Raw genomic sequence first — 26,474 nt, 5'->3', positions numbered from 1 at the left:
ATGAACATGGATCAAAATGATATAAAAATAATAAAATCATTTATCCATATATATACATTTTTTGATAACTTTATACGTTTTCATTTTGAGTTTTAGTCGTGTGTCGAAGATGGCAGTAAATTTACAGTGACTACACAATTTACAATGACAGGACCCCTCTATACTATCTATTCTTTTTGCTAATATTAAACATTGTACGTTTTTGACATTCACGGACTCGAACGGATTTGGATTGCAGCCACGCTATTTGGACTGTTGGAAGGCTCGTCAGTGGCCACCTTTACTGTGAAAAGATAAACCTCGTTTATAAACATGACACAAGTGACAAGCCATCACATATAACATGGTCATTACCTCACAAAAAAGGAAAGAGGCGTAAACAGTCGCTTTCTAACGCAAACTAACTTGAAGCGTGTTTAATGATATTGGCTTTCATACGCATAATAAATATCTTAACATAATGTAGGTAAATTAACTGGTATAATCACAATAAGGGTACGTTTACACTGAGTCGGTAAGTTTGAGTAAATAACAACTGACATTACTGACACTGACATTACTGTTAATTGTCAAGTTTAGTGCCACTGATGAAAAATGGAAAGTAATGACGGTAGAAGAAGAGAAGTATTTTAAACTTGATTACACGATGTATGTACCTACCTATAACTTTTTGCCTTGTTGTAAGGCAGACTTATTAGCTCAGCTCAAGGTATTCTCTACCAGTAAGTAAAATAAAAATTAGCTAATAGTGCAACAAGATAATGATAATTATATTATGCATTACAAAGGCTACCATGTCTTCAAAATAAAATTACAAATGTGGATAAAGTTTTAAACCAGTTTTTCTGCCGCAGTATTGATTCTACAATTTGGCTTGCCTTCAACATTATAATGTCCTTGACTTGAAATCCTAGTTAGAACTTGCAATGCCCTAGTTCACAAATTTTAAACTTTTAGCTTTTTTTCACACGAGTACCGTGGGGCCCATAGAAAGGGCTTTAATTTTAAGTCTTTTTATACCATATACCATGTATGTATTTATACGTGTTCCGCCGTAGCGTAGATATTACTTACTGAGCCGATTTTTGCGAAGTATGTAGATATTCATCGGTTTTTTAAATCCAGGTAATAGGGCTCATTTTGACCGATCTCCAAAAAGATTACTTCTACAGGTCTTGTTACTTGTAACACAACACAAACAAGTGGTTTGAATTGTTTTTGTTTACTTTTTTCAATATGTTAAATCCTAAGTTTAGTTATTGGCGTACTTACCTAATAAGAAAGTTTAATTTAATACAACAAAAATGTTCTAGTACCTATTATTATTATAAACAGGTACTATAACATTTTTGTTATTATAAACTGTCTAAAAATAGAGTATAATTAGCCGCTGTGAATTATTACGACACTAAAGTATAACTTCATTAACTCCTCTTACCCTCAATCCAAGAACTATACAAATTAATTTGTCCTAATAACACAATTCCGTTAATTGCATAACATTACTCAACCGAAATCAGTCCTAACGGATCGGACGTTGTCGAAACGGCAACGAAATAGAGAGTTGTTTACTACTTGCCGCAAAAAAAAACGATGAGTACCTACTGCTTCGTGCTGAGTTTGAACATGACAAGTACGAGTGGCTTTTAATATTTGTGTTCCTTCGTATGTACAGTCAACAATGTAACTAAGTAGGTACTTACAAGGAAACATATGTTACTGTCCGGCTCCGATTTGATTTATTTTTATATATGTTATAGAAATATAGAGTAGTCTAACAGAGACGTATTTTTTTAGCTGCCCAAACTCAACCTATTGGGAGAAATTGTCCTCCAAAGTACTGAAAAGTGACCAAACCCTCTAACTTCTGCAGAGAGTTTTGTTCTAGCAAATTGCTACTTAATTAGTGGTTAATGTTAATATATGTTGGACAACATGAAAACGTAATAAACACGTGTTTTCTTATTTCGGCTTAAACTGAAACTTTACAAAAAAAAACACCCTTCAAAGTTTCATGAACAAAACTGCAGAATTTGGATCTCTATTTAAACTACAAATTGGCTAAATTATTTGTAAAGGTATTATTTCGCTTCCTAAGTTGTACTGTACCGGTCGTTTTGTCCAAGTCATTGCAGAACTCTAAACCGAACAATAACAATCGGTAACTTAAAGCTACTGAACGTAAAAACTTTCGCTTTATAAATTTTTGCCGTACCCATAGTGGCCATAGTAAACAAGTATTATGCTCACTTTCATTGTATTGTGCGCTATGGCGTCAGTCAATGGGGTAAATTAGGTATTGTGTATATTCACTAATATTGTGGTTTCATTGGATAAATGACATGCGATTGACAGAGAATAATAGTTGGTATGCTATATCAGTGGAAAACTTTAGTGTAGGTACCCACTACCCATGTAATCAAATATAGTCCAAAATCCCAGATGGATATAATGTTCGATTAACACTTTAGTCATTCTAGAAAAAACACAACACATCAGTGTGACATCATCAGCCTAATATAATACAATAACATTCCATGTTATAAGTTTGCAGAATTCGTAGAGTCCTATACGAATTCTTAATGTGTACGAATTTACGAATTTACCACACAATACGAGTATAGTCGGCATCAAACATATCGGAGCGGCCGAGGTGCTCAACAATATCTGAACACGCACTCTAGCGCCTTGACAATACAGGCGTGTTCAGATATTTGTGAGCGCCTCGGCCGCTCCGATATATCTGATGGCGACTACCTACACACGACTAGAGATGGGTAGGGGTGAGTAAATACTGAGTATTTACTCGGTATTTACTCAAAGCACCCGATAAATACCCGTATTTACTCATTTAGGTGGGTAAAAACGATTGCTTATGAAATATTCAAAAAGTGAGATTTAAGAACAAAATTGTCTTTTATTGAGGAGTGCTAACGTGTATTAACAATATCTATAAAATAAAAAACATAAAGGACGCTTAATTTTGGAATAAAAGGTAATTATCAGTGAGAGGCAAATTGTGATAATGCATAGTTAACAATTTTGTTTTAAATAAGAAGGTATTTACTTTAAAAATATGGTACTTTACTTCTATCGATGTTCTAGATAACTGCATGTTGCGCAAAAGTGCGTGTTTACGCGGCACTTACGACCTTTTATTAAGGGTTTTTTTAAGAAAACTCTAAAATGGCTCAGCCGATGATGTTCAAAATATTGTTTTTTGTACTCTATTATATGGCTAATCTCTCGATATGTTTTCATATTTTTTCTGAACTTTGGTTCGAAAGATAAAGAGAGATAAACATTATTTTGGCCTTTCGAAACGGTTTATTTCCAAAACTATTCAATTTATCCAAAAAAGTTCTTAGAAACATACCAGTTATTTTTAAAGACCCATTTAATGATGTGCAACACATTGGTGGTTTCTGAAAAATTTTTTGGTGACAATTAGTTACATGTATGGAGTGCCCCTCTTAAAAATACATTTCTTACAATTTTGAGTACTTAATCCAGTAGCGGCTTACAAAATACACCTATATTTCAAATTGATATGGCCCTTTCAGCACTCTAAATAGTTTATACCCACCAATTTGGGTATAAACGAGTAAATACGGGTATATTGAGTAAATACTGAGTAAATACTCGGTATTTACCCATGAGTATTTACTCACTACCCATCTCTACACACGACAGCGTGAATAAGAGTATTCACATAACAATAAGGTGTGTGTAAGCGCTGGTGGCTTAGCGGTAAGATCCTGCGACTTGCTATGCGGAGCGGAGGTCGCGGGCTCAAATACAAACCCCGGCTCGTACCAATGAGATTTTCGAAACTAATGTACGAAATATCATTTGATATTTTACCAGCCGCTTTTCGGTGAAGGAAAACATCGCGAGGAAACCGAACAGATGGCAGTCGCTTTCGTAAAAACTAGTGCCCAGGCCAATTCCTGGGTTAAGTTGCCATTGCCAAGCCGACCCCAGGCCCCAGGCTGCCATGAGCCGTGGCAAAAGGCCGGGACAACGCGAGGAAGATGATGATGATGAATAAGGTTGTGTTCAGTTTATTTTCCACAAATGTAACTTTGGAGTTTGGACATTTCGAGGAGTGTATTTTTAAAAGCGCTTATTTCTTTATGGAAAACACAAAAATAAGCCCTTTTGAAGACACTCATCGTTTGGTAAACCAGCTACTAACTTTAATGTTCTTAACAAAAACATAAAAGTTACACGTTTCCCAGTAAGTTGTTTATCAAGACAGTGTTTATTTTAAAGATCATCGAACTTGGTAGCTTTGGCAGCAAAAAGTAGCCGCGTTAGTTTTTTTTCAATTTCCGTCCGAAGATTTACTAGGTGGAGTTGAAGTACAGGTTTTCGCGAATTAAAATACTTTAGTAGCTTTAAGTGTGACGTTAATATCGCAATTGACGACTTTAATTTATTACGATTTATGTACATATTTTATGAAAATGTTATTTAATAATATGAATTAAGAATTACAGAATGTAAACCTAGCTTAAATTATTTTAACAAAAAATTAACCGATTTGCAAGACCGAAGTGATCCCATAAGAGCTCCGCGAACAGTTTTGTGCGGAGCTCTAAAAAATACGTATTAGAAACGAGTTCGTTTTGAACTATAATTGTGTTTAAATAATTCATTGCGATCAATTAATTAGGTTACAGGTTTTAAAGACCGTCAAAAAACGCAAGCTACAGTACCTTGATCATATCATGCGAAACGAGAAGTATTGAACTCCTTCAACTCATTATACAAGGAAAGATCCAAGGGAAAAGCTCATCCGGACGAAGACGTAACTCATGGCTCAAAAATCTCCAACATGGTTCAAACAGAGCACACGCACATTATTCCGCGCAGCTGTGTCTAAAGTTCGTATAGCCCTCATGATAGCCGACCTCCGGTAGGAGATGGCACTGGAAGAAGAAGAAGAAGAAATAGGTTACAACTTCTTAGTCGGCAATGTAAAGAAAATCGCATGCGATTTGTTGCATTAAACCTTGCAATGCACGAGCCAAATGTCAAAATAATATTAAAGAGAAATAAGATTTGTGTGCGCTCCGATATATACTGTACCTAATCGATGGCGACTGTGCCTAAGGATAGTAAGGATGGTATTCCATCTGTCCAATATCTTTGTCCAATGTGTATTTGCGACTCACATTTTGCTTAATGAGAGTGTGAGACGCAATGCACATTGGACATAGAAATTGGACAAGTGGAATACCACCCTAAGTTCGACTAGACATTCCTAAGACAATATTCAGCTTTATAGTCTGAGTAGAAGTCGTAAAACAAAGCGTTGTTTCAGATGATTGATATGCGCGGAAGCTTTCTATTTGCGTATCGTTGCCGAGTGAAAAACGTACGTTAATGCGTGCGCGCACGTTTCCGGACATCTCAGCTTTGTACGGTCAAGTCTAAAATTATCTAAGCATTCTTCAAAAGTTTCAAAGGCTTCAAAGGTTCAAACATTCTACAGGTCTTCTTCAACCCTTAGCCATATATTTAATTACACAAACGGGTCTACCGCGATATAATTTCATTGTTTTTACCTTAAATTCCGACGTTTCAGCTGAGTTGCACCAGCTGTGGTCACGGAAAGACTGACGCTTTATTATTAATAAATAATAAAATAAATAAAAATCATTTATTTCAGACGTAAGTCCATTACCCGGTTAGTATCATTATTACTAAACTTAAAATTATGATATGATATGATTTATTTCACCAAAATTATTGATATGATTACCTTATGTAGGGCTGATTTAGACGGCGCGCGAACTCGCATGCGATTTTAGTTACATTGCGGACGGTTACGTCCAATTCAACCGACCGATCAAAACCCGCAATGGTATGAGACTCGCATGCGAGTTCACGCATCGTCTAAATCAGCCCTTAGCCATATTTTGCGAGGTGAAATCATAGAAGTTGAACCATTAGAATATTCAGAAATTCTGCCCCAAACTGTGCTTCTGCAATGGGCCAAATCTGTTTGCTGATTAATTATCATTTAATGTGCAACCCAAATCTAAATGAAAAGCGTAACCCCCTCGTACCATCGCTCACACTGTTAACTGACAGTTCGTAAACCTTATTACAAACGGCATAAGGCCCACCGATGGACATTTACGAGTGTCGCTCTGTTGTTACCCCTTGTTTACCAATGTACCTGCTCTCAACTAGGGGTAGTAGGGGTTGACTAGCAACGCCCGGAGATCAGAGCATTCACCCCGGGAAGGTGCCACGTGTTGCGAATTCTGAGTGAGATACCTATTTAATTAAATGATAAGTATTCTGTTTTTATATTTGAGCTACTAAAATAATAGTTCGATTGTCCAGTTCTCTATATACTCTATAGGAATAATTTTGTACTGATATCGATCGGTCGGTGGGACTAGCGGCCTGATTCGAACTTTAAGATACCTATACGAGTATTAAAATTTTGCTAATGATACGACATGGATCGGATAAGTCAGTGTCAAAAGTGTCGTTTTTGTTTAAAGAAACACACAAACACACACACTGACATATCTTCTTCTCTTCTTTTTAGCCCTTTTCAATCCTTGAGATGTAGGCCTCCTTCAATTTTTGCCATTCTGTTCTATTTTGTGCTCATTGTACCCATTTTGATCCAGCTAGCTGTTCTTTTGATATCCTCATACCAACGCATTTTTGGTTTTCCAACTGGGCGTGACTCTCCTTGGTCTCCACTCTACTAGCCTCTTACACCACGAACCGTCTTTCACACTGACAATATACCGTTACGTTACTGATCCATACCGTATCTTTAGCAAATTTTTGACGTATCTTAAAGTTCTAATCAGGCCGTGAATGTGATGTTCGGATGGCAGCTACCGCTGCAGGCGCTGCATCACTGCGGCATTACTGTACGTCTACCATCCGTTTTGACATTGCCATATACACTCACGTCTACGTAACTTACTTTCTATGCATCTCGCTCGTACTCGCATATGCGAGCAATAGTGCAAGCGAGATGTACAGAAAGTAAATTACGTAGACGTGAGCGTTATGTCAATGTTAAAACTGATGGTAGAGGCTCTGTTGCCTTGACGCGGAGGCGGGCGCTGTGTAGCTGTCAATTTCATTGATAAAACGAGTGACGAATTAAACGTCATACTTACCTAATTGCGGAAGTATTGGATTAAAATTCTGCATAAATATTAATCAGGACCATAGCCCACACTGTTATTACAAAAGAAATAAGGTCCACCACCTATGGACCTAAAATATAATATTAAAATAAACAAAAATTGCTCTTTTAAAGGTATTAGATATATATTTCGGGGATCTCGGACGGCTCTAACGATTTCGATGAAATTTGCTATGTATGGGGGTTTTAAGGGGGCGAAAAATCGATCTAGCAATCTTATCTCTGGAAAAACGCGCATATTTGAGATATAATATGTTTTCCGAGCAAAACTCGGTCTCCCAGATATTTTTACCCCATTTTCTTCGATTAAATAAAACTTAGTACCACATGGAAATTCATTCACCTAATACCTATCTACTTTATTGTTGACATAACAAGGTATTCAATTAAATGACTGTCCTATTCCAGCGCTCATGTTCAAAGCAAGCGTTTTGAAACGAGATTTTAATTTGGGAGATCAAAGGTTTCTTTGTTATAATTCGAACATGGACGAACGTCGTTTGAATGAAGTACTATTATTTCCACTTTACCGCCGGGAGTGTCACTTTAGGAAAAGTGCACTCTCCACTACAATAAAATAGGGTGGGGAGGAGAGTAAATAATTGAACATAAGCATATTTTATTTTATATAGCTATTTATAATTTTATTCATATGCCTTCGTGTACAAATATAATATATGTAGCGTGCAAATAATTCAGTGGATAATGGTGACATTCCATTTCTAACCGCAGCTGCACTACCGGTACTGAACGCGTCGCTGTCATTGTCAATTTCCATAGTAAAATTGACAGTATTGCAGCTGCAGTTGGAAATGGAATGTCACCATAAATCATCACTCATCGTAATCCGACGCTGCGATAAAATTACCGTAAATGTATAACTAATCCATTTCTAACTCCGTCGATCAATCAAACCAAGCTATGAAATAATAATGTTCATTATTGATGGGTCTCGACTATTCGAGATATTCCATAAAAATTAGTGGAAAAAAACTTTATGGTAAAGAAAATACATCATTATGTTTGTTTTATGAGAAAATCGATGTAGTCAGATTCTAGTTTAGTTCCTCTTTATTTAAACTTTACACTTATACAACGAATTTTATCATTTCGAGATTCACGTCCTGTGATATCGACCTTATAAACATTTTGACAGAATTGTCGTACACAAACAAATGCTTTTCCGTCTGGCCAGCCAGACCACGATGATATGTCAAGCATTGAAGAAAATTGAAATAGGAAATGCGATAAGTGAATTGAACGTGCAATTCCCGTATCGTAATCACGCAGACCGGTTGAGCTCATTGGAGCCCCAATTCATCCGGTAAACATACTACATAGATGCATGGGCTGCATGGCTGTATCGCATCTATGTATGCACAATCAAGGAGGCTTGTAGCGATTATGAAAAATAAATTTTGTCAGCTTCCTCTCTATCACGTTAGTGGGGAGACCCACACCTATCGATGCTGGATCGACAAAAGTCGATAGACATTAGACACACAGCTTGAGCTACTGTGGTATGATATGTCGCTTGCGGTATTTCCGGACCGACACGACTTTCAAACCTTCAATAATATGCTAGAAAAAAACAATGTATTATAGTTATATGGATCTATAGCTATATTTACCTATGAGTGTTATACCTACGTACGTAGTGTACGTAATAAATAGCCAGCCAGCGAGATGCTCCAGCGCATATAACGGCAGCAGACTTGACAGACTTCCATTCTGCACGCGTTCTATGTCATTTGCATTTTCCAATGTTGCGTGCAATTTGCTCACAAATGAAATAATTTTGACGTTAAATTATTTAAACATTGCATAGATATTTCAACATTTATTTTCCCTTCTCTTTTTAGAAATTAGTTTTTAAAATGTATTTATTATAAAAAAAGTCATTACTTACAAACTGCCAAACTGCATAGCAGTTCGTTGGCAGAAAATTTAGTCTACCCTCCACCATGGTAAAGTAATTAGTTACTAATCTCCCACTTTTGTCCCGGAAAACACTCTTCAAGTAAAAATAACAGATGAAAGTCGAAATTTATTTTTGGATCTTAGTACTACACTACTACTATTTAGTAATACATTTGTGAATTTTAATAACTACATTTGGGGGATAAGCCAACTTTTTACTATAAGTAATACAATTTAAAACAAACAAAGAAGCTTCGAACAAAGCCTGGTTTAGCTCAGTACACTGACACAAATGGTTATTATGTATTTGTGAAGTAGTAATCGAATGGAACCGAATTCCAGGAAGGTCCCATTTCATTCGGAATAACAAAGAAATTTGCGCTTACAAACTCAGCTCGGGTGTTTGAATATTGTTCCGAACCCCTAGTGTGTGCGTGTGTTTTTGTATGGCGTTTTGAGCAGCGCGCCAAGCGGGACGTTTTAGAAACTCAAAATCCCATACAAAATGACACTTAACGCAAACGCGTACGTCACATCACGCTATCGAATGAAAATCACTAGGGGTACAGAATGTCCGATTTTTGTCGTCTACTATCCTCTTAACGTTGTAACATATTACAATGTAAAAAATTGTGCGATAATACGATAATATAGGATCCCATAGCATAATGCTTAAGCCTCTGCATATGACTTGAGCGCTTGTCGAATAGCGGCGGCGTGCGCGTATAACGGGCAACGGCACGGCAGACTAATTGCAGTTTATCGTCAGATGATAAGCAGATACACACGCGATCTTAGATATACAGGGTGATTCATAAAGCCTGTCTATTGGGGCCTAGAATTGTAAACTTTCGTTTTGGTTCTAAGTCTAGGAACGAGTAGTAGTGGTAGGTAGGTAAATTAACATTAGGAAAAGACAAAACTAGGACTAGGATTGAGAAGGCTAACTATTCCTTTAAGGCAGCGGTCGGCAACCTTTTACCAGCCAAGGGCCACATAGTAGTTAAGGAAGTTGACGCGGGCCGCACTTTTGTTAATATGTGTGACTATCAGACATTGTTGTTTGACAATATTGCATACAAAATAGCCAGTGGGGCTCGCGGGCCGCTTGTTGCCGACCGCTGCTTTAAGGGATCTCTTCCAGTTTCCAGTTAACCAAAAAATAAGATAGCGATAGATTTTTTGAATAATTAGCCGTACACAAAGCACTGAGGTATGCTGAGAGAATGATGATGATTTTTAAATTGTACAACGGGAGTTAATCGCGTATCGTATCAGTCTTCTCCGAGACCACGGGGACAACGCCGTCCTCGAAACGTCGGAGGTCAATCTTAAAACTTAAATACGCGATTAAGTCCCGTTGTACAATTTAATAATGTGTAAAAATCGTTAACGTTTAAATCAGAGATGATGATGATGATAAAACACGGTATACATATGGCGAGATGAAAGTAATTTTTTAGACTCCTAATCTAATTCCCTTAATACTAAAGCACGGCGCCCATGACCTGACCTTCACCGCGCATATGAATCGTTTTACCGGGTTGGAGCGATTATGTATTTCACGGGTATAATTCAGAGACATTAGATAAGCTTATATAATATATGTATACACTAATAATTTATTGTAAAATATATATCATTTAAAGGTCTGATTCAAGGAAATTATCATTCTAAGGCACCGTTTTTGCAGTATCTATAGCTTGTTGTATCGGAACTGTTCCCTCATAGGAGTATACCATACCGTAACTATGCATGTGCATATGCATAGTAGGCACATTAGGACATTTATAACATCTCATGGTCTATTCTTGTTACAGTACCTACTTACTCTTCTCCTTAAAGGTTTTTTTTTTAAAAAAAAAACGGCGTGAAGAGTATTAATCTTATTATTATTCTGGGTACGATTTTTGTTACATGACATAAACTTGAACGACATGCAGTTTTAAACAGCCCTTATGAACATATATAAAGCTCCATAAAAATTTTACCGCTTCTAAAGAGTTTCTATAAGGTTGTGAAAAAAGTCATAGAACTTTAAAATACAAGGTTTTAAAATTTGGTTACATACCTATAAATACCTAAAATACCATCCATTTGCCCGCATCCATTTGCCAATGACGTGGTAAAAAAATATATCTCTCAATTTATCATAATAACAGAAAATAATGATAATATTTTATTGTTACAGAAAGAATCTCGTACCGATGTGCAGTTCCATCTAGCGGCGTTACGCGGAGACTGCGAGAAGCTGCGGCAACTGCTTGACACGGGGAAGGTTCACATCGATTCGAGAGATCGGGTAAGTTTATAAATCTATTCCATATTCCTATACTACCGAATCCACAACTAAGCTGTGACACAGAATAATTTCCTACAAAACCGCAATTTGACAGCGATTCAGGGACGAATCATGCTGTCCCTTTCTTATGTATGGCACTATCCCTATCGGCTATTTAGGGTTGTCAAAATTTAAGTCATTATCTTATCTGGGGTCGTACACGCAAAGGGACTTCAAGTTGTGCCAACCCTAATAATTGCTCGGAGCAATGCTGAGCCGAACGGAGCCGAGAATGCCCGAAAGGATCAGTTTCGCCCACCTGGGTGCGCTCAAAACGCGCATTACTGATGGTAAAGCTAAGACCGCCGAGCTGAAATGGGATTGGGCCGGCCATGTCTGCCGCGTGCACCCCTAGAGGTGGACCAAAATAGCCAGAGTGGGTGCCGCAAGATGGGCGAGGAGCTGGCAGGCCCAGGGCCCAGGCGGAGATGCTCAAAACTGTGATGAATGGAGGATACCTCTTGGAGGTCGAGGCGGGAGGCCTTTGCCCAGCAGTGGGACGCCATGTATGCTACTAATTATCAATCGTAATAAGTCGTAATTATATCACTCTGTGCCTAGTTGCCTACCTCATCCTCATTTACTATCAAATTTCGATACGTCTCATTCCAGCCACACGGGCCATAATATCAAAATGAACAATCTTAGTCCAAGCATTAGCTAGGTTACACACAATTAGTTCACAATAGTTTAAAATTTTCATAGGCCGTGTAATGTATACACATATCGATCTTCAGTATATAGTTCTGAACAACTCAACTCTGCTTCGGTTCCACTGATACTGCCTGGCCCACTTACAGTTCTTTTATTGCTGGTCGTGAACTGCGTTATATGTTAGGAGTTGGGTTGCAATTGAAAGGCTACAGCGCTCTTGCTGTTATGGGCCAAAAATCGGCCCATAATTTTGTTGTTCAATTTTTTTCTTAGATATAATGTTCGATAATTTGGTGAATCCAGTATGGATAGTAGTTCCTTATTTTGTACAATATAAGCGCAATTGTGATTTCATATTTATCCCGCCTAGAATGAGAAGCTCTTCAAACGAGACAAATTTGGATTACAACTAATGCCCGCTTCAGTGGAGAGGCAGCCTAATGGCCTATGGAGGGAATTTGTTTCCCGCTCGCCGCTTATGCCTCACACACGCCACACAAAAGCGTTAATGCTGAACTTATGAAGTGCTATGCTCCGATCAGACGCGGCAATGTATTTCGTAACGGTTGCGTAATGTTTGGATTATAACACTAGTGTACAGTGGAACGGATTTTTATTTACGGCGCCTTAATGACTTTCGCCTGTGCCGTGGGACCGTGACTTGCTATAACGAAATGTGTGAATGATAGGTTGAAAGGTAAGTAAAGTTGGATATAAAGTAAATTTTACTTATTATGATTCGGACTATTATATTTTAACGCTCACAAAGGGTCGTTCAAATACATATCTATTGTAAGATTTGTAAGTCATTACCTACAGTTCGATCACTTAATATCTCCGCAAAAGTAGTGCCCACGTCGGTAATTTTGATATCGTTGTTTAGAGGAAAGAAGTCATAAATAACTTGAGAATAGGTTGACATTAACATTCCATTGATACGCCTAATCAATCACAGAATAAAAAATAGTAAGTACTAAGTAGGCGCAAGCGCGAGCAGGCATCCGTTCCGTAGCGATGCGCGTCAACTACTATGCCTAGACACCAAAATTGGTGTCGGCCGCATGTACTTGTAGCGACGCGACGAAATCGCGGAGTGGGCCACGCCTGGCGTAATGCAAACTCAATGGCTCCTCTACACGATGGGCCAGCGCCGGCCACTCCAAGGGACGCAGCCATGCGGTAGAATGAGCTAGCAATATCACTTGCTCCCTCTAACGCATAAATGCGTCCCTTTGGAGTGGCCGGCGCTGGCGCATCGTGTAGAGGAGCCACAAGATTTTCAAGAACCCCCTATCCGCCTCATAAGGCCACTGCATTGTATGTGTACAGTCCCCATCGGATATATCGGAGCGGCCAAGGTGCTCAAAATTATCTGATCACGCCTCTATTGTCAGGGCGTTAGAGTGCGTGTTCAGATATTTTTGAGCACCTTGGCCGCTCCGATATATCCGATGGCGACTGTACCACTGGATATGATGGTCGAACTTGTGACTGCATGATTTATGACAATGTCTCTTACTAAATCTTGCGAAAAAGTTACCATTGAGAAACTACGATAGATCTCCAAAGCTCAATCCTTCAAAACTTGACTTTAACGTGCATCGTAAATTGTCATAACCGCGATGTAAATCAGCCTTTAGCACCGCGTCATAACGCGCCGGGCGCAGTGTAAATCAGCCTTTAGCACCGCGTCATAACGCGCCGGGCGCAGTGTAAATCAGCCTTTAGCACCGCGTCATAACGCGCCGGGCGCAGTGTAAATCAGCCTTTAACGAAGGCTTTATGTGCCATTATGTACAAGTTATGTGTCCTGCGTGAAGCTATTGTGCGCAGGATTCACATGTAGGTACAAACGGTACAGTCACCTGCAATAATGTGTTACACAACGAAGGCAGCAAAAATATCTGACACGATCTTACTTGTAGAGCCATACGAGCGTGTCACATATTTTTGCGGCGTTCGAAGAGTAACATATTGCAGGTGACTGTACACACAGTTGCAAAATTGCATACCCACTTTAGGAATGGAATTCATTCGTGAAATGGGTATGAACAAGTGCAGCTCGCTGTACAGTCGCCATCATTATATCAGAACGGCAATAGTGCTCAATGATATCTGAACTTGTGTTTGTCCTGTTAATAGGGGCTTTGTTCAGATATTTGTGAACACCTTGGCTGCTCGGATATATCTGATGGCGATTGTAACATCGTCTGTTAACTGACAATGCGTTCAGACTTTCTTTTTGCAAAGCTACATATATTGGTAGATATGTACTGGATAATTTTGACATATTGTCGACTAAAGTAGACTTAGACTAGAGAGAATAAATGCAGACTTGGGTACTACAACGTTCAGAAAATAGGTTAATTTGTCTACTTTCCTATGTAAAAAATATTAAGTAAGTAAATTAGTTTAATGTAATTTTAATTTAAACATTTATTCTGTTTAATGTAATTTTAATTTAATTGTATTACCTATAATTGTCTTGTGATTATGCTACTCAAAATAAATCAGTCTTATTTTATTCAATACTTTAGATAATACAATATAGTAGGAACATGCTTATGGGGCTGTCCATAAATTACGTCATCGTAATTTATGAATAGCCCCTATGGCGCAAATATAATAAAAACGCGCAAATATGTAAAAGTCGTATTTTTTCCGTTGGACGATTTAAACGTCTGATTCCAAGCAACTGAATTTTACTATCATGCATGTATAACTGCATAAACCGTAGCACAGTAAGTCAGTAACATTAGCATAACACATGAGTACTTATCCACGCCAACTAGAGCGTTGCAATGTTCACGGTGCATAGCAACTGCACCGAGATTCATCTGGGCGCGATTCCACATTGCATTCTACACATGGCAGATCTTGTGACATGACCGTAATGAGCTATTTACAGGTTATGCTCTGGTTTCCTAGGATAGCGGTGCCGTCATATAAATAAATAATAATAAATAAATATAAATATTATAGGGACATTCTTACACAAATTGACTAAGTCCCACGGTAAGCTCAAGAAAGCTTGTGTTGTGGGTACTCAGACAACGATATATATAATATATAAATACTTAAATACATAGAAACAACCATGACTCAGGAACAAATATCTGTATCATCATACAAATAAATGCCCTTACCAGGATTCGAACCCGGGACCATCGGCTTCATAGGCAGGGTCACTACCCACTAGGCCAGACCGGTCGTCATATAGCGGCCGTCTCCATACAAAATACTACGACATCCATATTTGGCCGTATTATTTTGTATGGAGACGGCCGTTATATGACGGCACCGCGAAAACCGAGCTTAAAGAGTTTGTCATGAGATTTTGGTCAGAAAGTTGTAAGTGATTAAGTAAATGATAAATAATGATGAAAAATCGTATGAAAATGTTTAAGTAGGTATGTGTATAGGTACATTAGGTACCAGCAGGCGCAGCATGGTTCCATTTTTATCGCCTGTCACTATGTCGGTCACTTTCCCACTTGCATAATTGTTAGAACGTGACAGGCATGGTGACAAGCGATAAAAATGCGACCGTGCTACCGTCGCTGCTGTACTTACTAGGGATGTACCGACTAGTCGGGAAAGCCGACTATCCGGCCTCATTTGTAGTCGGCGACTAGTCGGCAAAAATGGTCGATTAGTCGGCACTTTATAAATGACAGAAAAACAGGGCAAAAAGAAATAAACAGCAATTATTTACCATAAGCTTTTCACCTATTTTACCCAAATTCCTATTTAGGGTGCTTACGAAAACTTTTGTTCGAATTGACCGCTTGTCCGGTTGTATGTATATTTTCACCACACCAGCTCGGAAAGGCTTACTTTGCGCTTCAAAAACTGATAGCAAAATTGCGTTTTATTCACATGTGAGGCAAAGTAATAAAATGCAAATTTTGAGCTGTTTTCTTATGTTTGCTGGTAGAATTGACTTTTAAATGATGATTTTGGATAATAAATATTTAATAACATTTGGATTTGATTTGGTTTTATTTTGTTTAATATTTTACATTTAATATTTGCTTGGGTTTCATTCGGGGGCAAATTTTGTTTAACCCTCGTGCTTTGCAACCCTCGCAACGCTCAAGATTCCATTTTTCAATTTTGGAATCTTTCGCTTGCTCGGGTATCAATATGAACGAGCGGTTAAACAACAACTTTGCCCCCTTGTAAAACAAATGACTATTATAATATGACGAATAGAAAGAGGTAAAACGGTTATTTTTAAGTGCATTTGAACCGAACTTAGACGAAACTAAGGATCCGGCCGACTAGTCGGCTAGTCGGCCAAATCAATAGGCGGTACATCACTAGTACTTACTGTTGCGGCGTCGTTGCACCGCTGCGGCTGTATCTGTCAATTCCGATGATAAATGAGTGACAAAATGAACGTCAGTTGCGGCAGTAATGCGGGGACAAACGTCACTAATTTTTTCAAGAAAATTTACATATAAATAAGTACAAAAAACAACGCCGCAACAGTAATGCAACTGCAATTGATATCCATACGTCACCTTAATATAGACTTCATTTTGGTATAGGTACCTAGCAAACTTGAATAGAGTAGGTACCTATTAGGACAAGTCATAGTACAATAAATAAAATAATACTTAATCTAGGAATAAAACAAAATGAAAATAATAAATCTAAAAATAGCCCCTGTGGAAAGGTACCTGCTACAATTCAGAAAACCATGATATTCTAATAAAACACTACGCTTAGTTCAAAGCAGTTTAGCGGATAGATGTTTATGGATAATCTATGTGAAAAACAGTGATTAATTGTAGGAGTGGAAGATTTCTTTGAAATAATGTTAATTCCATTAATGCTTGAATAACCTTGATCATCTTATGAGTAATGTAGTTTTTAAATAGCAAATAAATTGCAATAACTGTTTGAAACTGTAGCAAATATAGTAGGTACCTACAGTTAAAAACAAACAGTTATATCTTGCCATTTTTCATACAAATGTGGTTTTCCATTTCAATTCTGTTGGAATTTCAGATGGAAACGTTCTTATTGCACACAAGCATAAGGACTAAGGGCCCTTCTGTGATAGAAAGCCACAATTGCTGTAGATTAAGGGCCACTTGCACCATCCCACTAACCCGGGGTTAAGCGGTTAAACCATTAATCCAGTGTCAAATTGTATCGGTAACCATGGTAACTCCAGGGTTAACCGGTTCACCCCGGGTTAGTGGAATGGTGCAAGTGGCAGTTAGTGTAGAATACAAACACTGATTAATCTAAGGTTTTCAATAAAACAAACGAATGAGTTAGGTATGTAATTATATTATGTTTAGTCAGCAATACCTACTATTAGAGCACCTTTGCATACAAACTTCTCTGCAGCTGACTGTACCAGCCGTACTTGTGCAAAAAAATATCGTATCACCGTATAACTTGCATAATATACCGGGTGTGGCCTGTAACACGAGCAAATAATTAAAACATAGATTGTACTCCTCAAACGGTGACACTTTTGTTCAACAACTTAAAAATTATGAAGTATTTAGACTCCCTATTTTTCATACAAAATAAATATCGTCTTCAATGGACGCCATCGCCACGCCATATCATTGTGATTGACGTTGCTTGTCACGCCTTAAACATAACAAAATTCGCAATACATTGCGCCTTAGAATAAACTTTAAAGTGTATTAAAAATCAAACCACAAGTTATTTTTAAAAGTCGTTGAACAAATGTTGGTCAGTATGAGGAGTACAGCCTACAGTTAAATTTATTGCTCATGTTACAGGCCATACCCGGTATAATATTAACTGGTGAAGATAATCGTTCTGTAATCGATAATTTTTGTTTTCAGGATGGCACCACACCGCTGATCCTGTCTGCCGCGATGGGCCATACGGAGTGTGTGAGAGAACTGCTCGCGCAAGGGGCAGACCCGGCCTGCAGTCGAACGGTGTGATACACTATTTTATAATACTGTCTCTTTCACTCTTACTACCGCCATGCAGGTGTGAATGAGAGGTTCAGTTCTTCAAGATGGCACGACACTGATCCTTTCTCCGATGGGTCATACGGAGTGTGTGAGAGAACTGCTCGCGCAAGGGGCAGACCCGGCCTGCAGTCGAACGGTATGATTCACTCTTTTATAATATTGTCTCTTTCACTCTTGCTACCACCATGCAGGGGTGAATGAGAGGTTCAGTTCTTCAAGATGGCACCATACTGATCATGTCTACGATGGGTCATACGGAGTGTGTGAGAGAACTGTTGGCGCAAGGGGCAGGCCCGGCCTGCAGTCGAACGGTATGATTCACTATTTTATAATACTGTCTCTTTCACTCTTGCTACCACCATGCAGGTGTGAATAAGAGCTTCAGTTCTTCAAGATGGCACCACGTTGATCCTTTCTACGGTGGGCCATAAATCACTAGATGGCGCTATTATTTTCACAATAAAAACTAATAATATTATCTTTGTGCTCAGTATTAAAGTGTCGTCTATGTCAGACAGGAACTAGTGCGTTGTTCTTCGCGGCCCAGGGCGGCTTCCTCGACATCGCGAGGCTACTGCTCGACGCGGGCGCCGGCATCGACGCCCCGAGCACGGTTAGTTGATTATGAACTCTATGTCATAGGCTACAAGGCTCACACTTGCACGGAACTAGTGCGTTATTCTTTGCGGCCCAGGGCGGCTTCCTCGACATCGCGAGGCTACTGCTCGACGCGGGCGCCGGCATCGACGCCCCGAGCACGGTCAGTTGATTATGAACTCTATGTCATAGGCTACAAGGCTCACACTTGCACGGAACCAGTGTATTGTTCTTCGCGGCCCAGGGCGGCTTCCTCGACATCGCGAGGCTACTGCTGGACGCGGGCGCCGGCATCGACGCCCCGAGCACGGTCAGTTGATTATGAACTCTATTTTATAAGACACAAGGGCATTTTACATTTCACAGACTTTTACACAACGCCCAAGACTTGCTATAAGACACGCCAGCCCTATAAGTAGTACCGAACTACTAAAAATGGCGATGTATGCAGCTCGGGTGCGCGCGACCCACCCCTCGTCCCTCGCACCCTGCACGATTGCCCTGTCTACACTGCTTCGTCGAATGACCGTATTGTTTTATATACTGTGGTGTAGCGGTACGCAAAAGGAAACATGGTGGAGATACTGAGATTAGTGCTTTTCAAGAAGGTTTTACAAACAGAGCTATTGTTTATTTTTAGGACTATGGATTTAGTCAGTAAATGGCCTAAGTGAACATAATTGTGGTCACGTTGCAGGATGGCGGGACCCCGTTGTTTGTGGCGTGCCAATGCGGGCATCTACCTGTCGTCGAAGAGCTGATCGCGAGGGGAGCTAATGTCAATTCTGCCATGAAGGTAACCATTTCAAAATCTTTGACTAACTTGACCGACACAGCACGTCTCAGATTTATCGAATGAATCTAACGATCATGCTCTTTGACAACGATTCTTCGCGGGCTTTTCGACTTCAATCATACTAGTACCTACCTAGTATTAGGTAGTACCTATATACCTAGTATTTCTGACGGAATTCAGCAGCCACAAGCTTAGAGTTGTATAGTTTCTCTAATATTATGATCATGAGGGTAGTTAATAGAGGCGTTCATAGAACCCAATCAATTCCCACTGGCTGGCCTAGTAGGCACTTTATCTTACAATGTTTCAAGAAAAAACCAGCGGATATAAGTTTGGATATGTGTGTGTGTCATTCTGTGGCGCCCTAATTGGTTTATTGCGTTGGTTTTTTTTTTAATTTATTCATTATTTTCCAGGACAAAGCCACCTCCCTCTTCATAGCAGCGCAAAACGGTCACGAAGAGGTCTGCCGAACTCTCCTCACAGCCGGTGCTAGAGTGGATTCTGCTCGCGCCGACCGCGCCACTCCATTGTGGATCGCGGCGCAGTGCGGACACGATCATGTAGCTAGGACATTGCTAGCTGCCGGTGCGAGGGTCGACCAGATACGACAGGTCAGTGAGAGAATAGAACTAACAGTTACAATAACGAGTGGCTTCAATAGCGAGATAGACAACCTGAAACCTTGCGCAACTAAGTACCCGAGCAGATATTTTTTTCTTAGGACAAAATCAAGGGCCACTCTGAGTCTGCCGTCCCGAGGATTGCAATGGTTAACGTGTCGCTGCTCTAAAAAGACATCCACAAGAGAAAGACATTCTCTTTCTTTTGATAATCGGATGGAGGTTTTTGACTTAATTTTTTTACCCCGTGCCCATAATATAATTGATATAAGTAAACTGTTATTTATTGTTCAAGGTTCAAGACAGCCAGCCTGCATAGAAAGAACTAGTTTTATTATGCCGTAGAAAATTATTTGAATTCCGACTGCCTTTTGATTTAACAAATGCGATCTCCGAAATCCAAACGTTCACGAATATCGATCATGAATTCCCCAATTTCTATTGGTGCCATGACCAGGATCCAGGATTATCGAGTCAATAAAATGTGACGTTTCATATTTCAGGATGGAGCCACGCCGTTGTTCAAGGCGGCGCACAAAGGCCACGCTGCCGTCGTGGTCGAGCTGCTCAAGTACAGGCCCAATCTCGGCCTGTTGCCGGTATGTAGTGTTTTTAGGATTATCTAGTTATCACTTACTCATTGATATAATATTATTTTGTAAATAGAGTAATACGTAGATAGATATCGATTAGTCTGTCGTGTGACTAAAGCCGACCACTGACTAACAGTCCGCCGGACGATATCGGCCGGTCAGTTGTTCGGAACTGTCAAATTTTTGTTCTAACTGACAGGCCGATATCGTCCGGCGGCCTGTTAGTCAGTGGTCGGCTTAAGACACACTAATCGATTCGACAGTTTTTGAAGTCTGCTGCTGGTATAGTTTAACATTAATTAAATTCTGAGAGCCCACCATATAATATATTATCAAACTTTAAAATAAAAGGAAAAATTCACCGCTTCGGGCAGATATTTCCCTTTACCTATTTAAAATTTTGTAGTATTATTTAAAGTTATATCGTTTTACCAATGCTTTATTTATATCTTTATGCTTTATCCATTCCAGAACGGTCAATCCGCCCTGCACGGCGCCGCCATGTTCGGGCAGCTCTCCTGCGTGAAGCTGCTCGCGCGCCGCAGCGACCTGCGCCTGCGCAACGCGGCCGGACTCACTCCACTACACGCGGCCTTAGCTGCCAGGAAAAACGATGTCGCTGCGTATTTGAAGAGGCTGGAAGGCTCGTAGCTGTGAAATGAACATGAACAAGTCTTACCAGGAGGGCTAAGATGGTCGCCTCTTTATCCTCTGTCACCATGCCTGTCACGCTCTAACAACTAAGTGCGAAAGTGACGCATGACGCGACAAGGGATAAAATGCGACCATGCTATCCGTGCAGGAAGTTAATCTGGAGGAATCACAGTAACCGCTAGTGAATGCTAAGTCAATTTTATTCTACATTTCCTTGTGCCACAAAGGGAAAAAACTACATCTTGCAATTTTTCTGCTCGTTTCATGACTAATTTTATCCGCAAATATATTATACCCATGTAGTGGCACAAGGGATCGCGAACTAGAACACTTGCAAGTGCTCATTTTCTTATTAGGTTCACAATAATTTAGGTTCTAAATCGTCATCATTTTCAGATGTCAAAAAAACAGATTTTGGTCAAAATAATTTACTCCACTCCAGGATTTTTTAACTTCGTGAATACAAAAGACGATTTTTGTTTTTCTTCATGTGTATATAAATCGTCGTTTCCACTATATGTAAAATGTTGGCAAGGTTCCTGATAAGACTTTACAATACTACTGATTGAATAAAACGAAAGGATCTGTTATAAAATCTCATATATTCATAACGCATCGCAAAATATAACTATTTTGTATTCGTATACACCACTAACCGTAGATATAGTCATATCCTAGCTTAATGCTCGCCTTACGCATACATACCTCACTTACACTAACATAGATCTGGTCATAGTTCACTATATTAAAATTAATCACTAATCGACAAATATATATGACAATTCCATTCTAAAATAATGGTGGTCCCGCTCTGTCTGTTATGTAACATTGTGTGACAGGAACAACATAATAAAACACTATTAATACTGTCATGTTGTCCCTGTCACACGGTGTTATATAACTTTATATAACAACCCGTGTAGGAAGACCAAAAGGTACGGTGCAGATAGATAGGGACCGCCAGTGTCCAAAAATATCGGAACATCCTTATATGCTACGATATATTTGTCCACTTTGGCCGTCACAATCTATTTTCTGGCTTATAAAAATGCAAAATATCGTCCTTGTAAGCTTCACATAAAATCTATCATATTTTGGAATGCCTAGAAGGAATATTTGTCATTAAAAGTAAGTACATATTGTTTTTTTAAGTCATATATAATTGTCGATCCTCATTAAATACTAGGCGAAATCCAATAAGCGTACATTTCTGAACAAACTACTTCAAGAGCTCGATATTAGACTTGTTGGAGTCATATATCAGTTTTATAAATATGTACAGTAACAGTTATCTCATGCAAGAGCTTATAAAGTCAATTTTGAAATATGAATAAATGAAAACTGTATGTTTCTAAACGTTACATTATATAGTTTTCAATTTTCCTGTACATTATTATGCTTTAAAATGCAATTACGAGTACACTTTATTATTGTTTTGAAATGATTAGTATTTAATTTCAAACATCAAGGTTTTACTTCACTACTGATCATTTTATTTTAACTGTACATTTTAAGTACACATTATTACTTTAAGTTTAAGTTTCTTTCGACTCTTTTGAGTTTATTATATTGGTGCTGTTAAGTCTTAAGTGAAACATACAAGTACACTTCAATTATAATATAATACTAGTCAACAATGTATGAACTGTTGCTAATATTCAGAATTTCAATTTTAATCCAAAAAAATTTATTGTTAGCATGAACTTTTAACCAACCAACATTATTTTTCAAAATCATTTGTTAGTAGGTCATGGATAAATAAGCATATTTTCAAATCAAATTCTACTAAACTTAGCAGTGGTTCTACAACGATGAAGTACATAAACTACAAAGTCTTACTGTAAACGCTGTATTTTCTAGAGGTAAGGGTGGTATCCCATCTTTCCAATGTCATTGCATCTCACTCTCTCATTAAGCAAAATGTGAGACAATAGACATTGGACAAAGAAATTGGCCAGGTGGAATACCACCCTAATAATTGTGTTTTATCTTTTTTATATTAAACAATATTTTATTGTGTACATTTACTTATCTAATACATGAAACTGGAGGCATTATAAAAACCGGGCAAGTGCGAGTCGGACTCGCGCACGAAGGGTTCCGTACCATAATGCAAAAAAAAAAACAAAAAAAAAGCAAAAAAAAAACGGTCACCCATCCAAATACTGACCACTCCCGACGTTGCTTAACTTTGGTCAAAAATCACGTTTGTTGTATGGGAGCCCCATTTAAATCTTTATTTTATTCTGTTTTTAGTATTTGTTGTTATAGCGGCAACAGAAATACATCATCTGTGAAAATTTCAACTGTCTAGCTATCACGGTTCGTGAGATACAGCCTGGTGACAGACGGACGGACGGACGGACGGACGGACAGCGAAGTCTTAGTAATAGGGTCCCGTTTTACCCTTTGGGTACGGAACCCTAAAAATTATACTTATTTGTATCATCTTTAAATAGTGTCTTAAATATTGTTTTATTTTTGTAAATCTAACCGCCGTCCTATAAACATGTTCATTTGTTCATACATTAGCTTAAGGATTGTAAATAATATAAAAACGCGTATTTTAACCGCTCAATGTAATTAAGTGTTGTATGTATTGTATTTAATCGAAATTTCGTTATTAAACGCACGAATGTAAAATAATACGATCGCATAATGGAATTGAGCACGAACTTTTAACATAATGTAAAATCACCCTCAGGTGAGGGTTGCCAGAGTAAAATTACACAAAAGAATGAACTTATCAACTTGGGTTATTCCCACTAGTTACCACCAAGTTGTTACCAGCGGTAACACCTGGGAATTTTCTTCCCACCTTTTACCTAAAAGGTGGGATTTTTTCCACCAGTAGTTACCACCATGTTAGAGTTCAATACCAATAAAAACAGTATAAATACAGGTTGTTTTTTGTAGTCACCACTGGTAACAACTTGGTGGTAACTAGTGGGAATAACCCATCAACTTCCACCACGTCGGCTAAAAAGTCAACATTGCAAGTATTGCAACAGTGATCTGCAGTTATTATCTGATTATCACCTTTAGGGGCTGTCCATAAATTACGTCATCGTTTTTTGACGATTTTTGACCCCCCCCCCCCCCCTAAAATCATCCGAAAATCAAGCTTCTAATTACCCCGTTTCCTCCGATGTCCAGACCCCCCCCCCTAATTTGAAATGACGTAATTTATGAATAGCCCCTTAGCTCTATTATATGAAAAATCTAAAAAGACTGGGAGTTAGAGGTTTTTGACATTTCACTTGCTAAGAGTTGAGGGAGCAATCTATATAGGGGAATCTCAAAATTGGTCTGGAAAATTCCAGTCAATACTTTAAATCCTTGGAAAGAATCTCAATCTCAAACAATGTTGATATTACACAATGCATTGCGGAAAAACATTTTTTAACTTGGAAAATAATAACTTCACTTCAGAAAACTGAATTAAATTGTATACACATTAATCAAGAAATGAAATAGAAATTTCCAATGTAAATATGATGCATTTGTCTCATTTCCATAGTAATATGAAATAGATGTTAATCAGTTTAGTTACGATGACTGACTGTAGGTAAGGTTGAATAGTTGTTAAATTTTTATTTATGTTACGGAAATATAGTTGTTTTCCATATTTAATGTTCGTTTTATTACAACGTCCTGACAATATTTTTTTCGGAAACCTAATAATACTGATATATTGATAAATACAGGGTGCTTCTGTTATCACTCTAATATGTGGGTCATACTGAACAACTTTTACTAAGAGGCCAACCCCGAAATCGCGAAAAAAATTTCTGCCGCCTCAATCGTCTCATACATTTCAGTGAATCGGAGTCAATGTTTTCTATAGAAAAGCTGATTTCTTTTTCACGATTTCGGGGTTGGCCCCATAGTAAGTTGTTCAGTATGACCTACATATTCACCCCTCAGGGTTTGGTCAGTAACAAAAGCATCCTGTATAATGTATGCGCTATTGTTTATAATACAGGAAGTAAGACTAAATATGAAAGTTTGGCGGCAAAATATGTACATCAATGAAACTTTGTTTATATTTTTTTTTCTTGATACTAGAAATGGGGATCTGCCGAGTTCTACCAAAATACTCTTTATTGCACCAATAATATATTATATATTATCCAGGATTGCAATCTGGAAAAATTGGTCATTGTTGGCAATACCGAAGGCAAGAGAGAACACGAGGCCGATCGCCAACACGTTGGTCTGACCAAATAAAGGAAGCCACCGCCTCTTCCAAGCTACATCAAGTAGTGAGGGCTACTTTGGACCGCAACCGATGGAGACAGATTGTTTATTTTAGGGGTTCCAGTGACCACGATCCTCAGTAATGAGGGACCGACCAGAGAGAGAGAGATCCAGGATTGCAATATATTCCGAGCTTATCACCTAAACGACTTGCTTCCCATATACATAGCTTATAAATTTCAGCACCACAAACATTGAAGAAACCATGAATTAATGTTGCACCTATTTCTGGTTCTGGTTGACAAAGGAAGCCATTGATTGCCAACCAAACCGAAGGCCATGAGGATCGGGAGCATTCACAAATCGCGGTGTTTTAGCAATCCAAATTGCACATCTTAGCTTAAACATACCAGACTTTATAATATTTAAATTTTTCGCGTTTTTAACACATATTAACTCGCATTTATACACGGGTCAGAGGCTGGCCGACTTTCTGGAGAGAGAGGTCACAGGAAATGGACCTGGATGAGTCCTGACGGTTCCACGAGAAACGAGATAGACTTCATCATGACCGACAAGGTCTTTTTCATACACTTTTCGTCAGATAGTTGCACAAATCTCTGTTTTGACATTTTGCTGCGACATCAGTTAGCCGCGACCACGACCAGTGAAACCTGTGTCGAAATGTCGGTAAATAAAGGTAATAAAATAAATTTGCGATAGACCCGTCTATGAATGTGAGTTAATATACCAGACTTTTTTATTTATTTATCTTGGTTTTCTACTACACCTTCATCATTGTATGTGTAGCCTCTAGACAGGTACAGCTAAACCAAGCTAAGATGGCAGCGATTTTGATAGCCCAGATTGTGCTGGGTTATTTTAAACGTCAACCTTTTATGACATAACTTTCTCTTCTTAACTTCTTA

At 38.6% G+C, this 26,474-nt stretch overlaps 1 protein-coding gene and 1 long non-coding RNA gene across 2 annotated transcripts in view; both read left to right on the top strand.

Annotated features, from left to right (window-relative positions):
• Positions 1–22,465, top strand: part of LOC134793023 (ankyrin repeat domain-containing protein 29) — a 47,068-nt gene extending 24,603 nt beyond the window's left edge. Inside the window, exons 2-8 of the mRNA XM_063764551.1 lie at positions 11,304–11,414; positions 17,945–18,043; positions 18,597–18,695; positions 19,377–19,475; positions 19,892–20,089; positions 20,602–20,697; positions 21,163–22,465. Of these exons, the coding sequence (XP_063620621.1) occupies positions 11,304–11,414; positions 17,945–18,043; positions 18,597–18,695; positions 19,377–19,475; positions 19,892–20,089; positions 20,602–20,697; positions 21,163–21,342 (882 nt within the window). The 3' untranslated portion in view covers positions 21,343–22,465. The remainder of the gene's footprint in view (positions 1–11,303; positions 11,415–17,944; positions 18,044–18,596; positions 18,696–19,376; positions 19,476–19,891; positions 20,090–20,601; positions 20,698–21,162) is intronic.
• Positions 1–26,474, top strand: part of LOC134793036 (uncharacterized) — an 814,647-nt gene that overhangs the window by 124,434 nt on the left and 663,739 nt on the right. The window lies entirely within an intron of this gene.

The sequence above is a fragment of the Cydia splendana genome, chromosome 8 (assembly GCF_910591565.1).
Source record: "Cydia splendana chromosome 8, ilCydSple1.2, whole genome shotgun sequence".
NCBI classification, from domain to species: domain Eukaryota; kingdom Metazoa; phylum Arthropoda; class Insecta; order Lepidoptera; family Tortricidae; genus Cydia; species Cydia splendana.
Note: the sequence above shows the minus strand (reverse complement) of the source record. Positions and strands in the feature narration are given on the sequence as shown.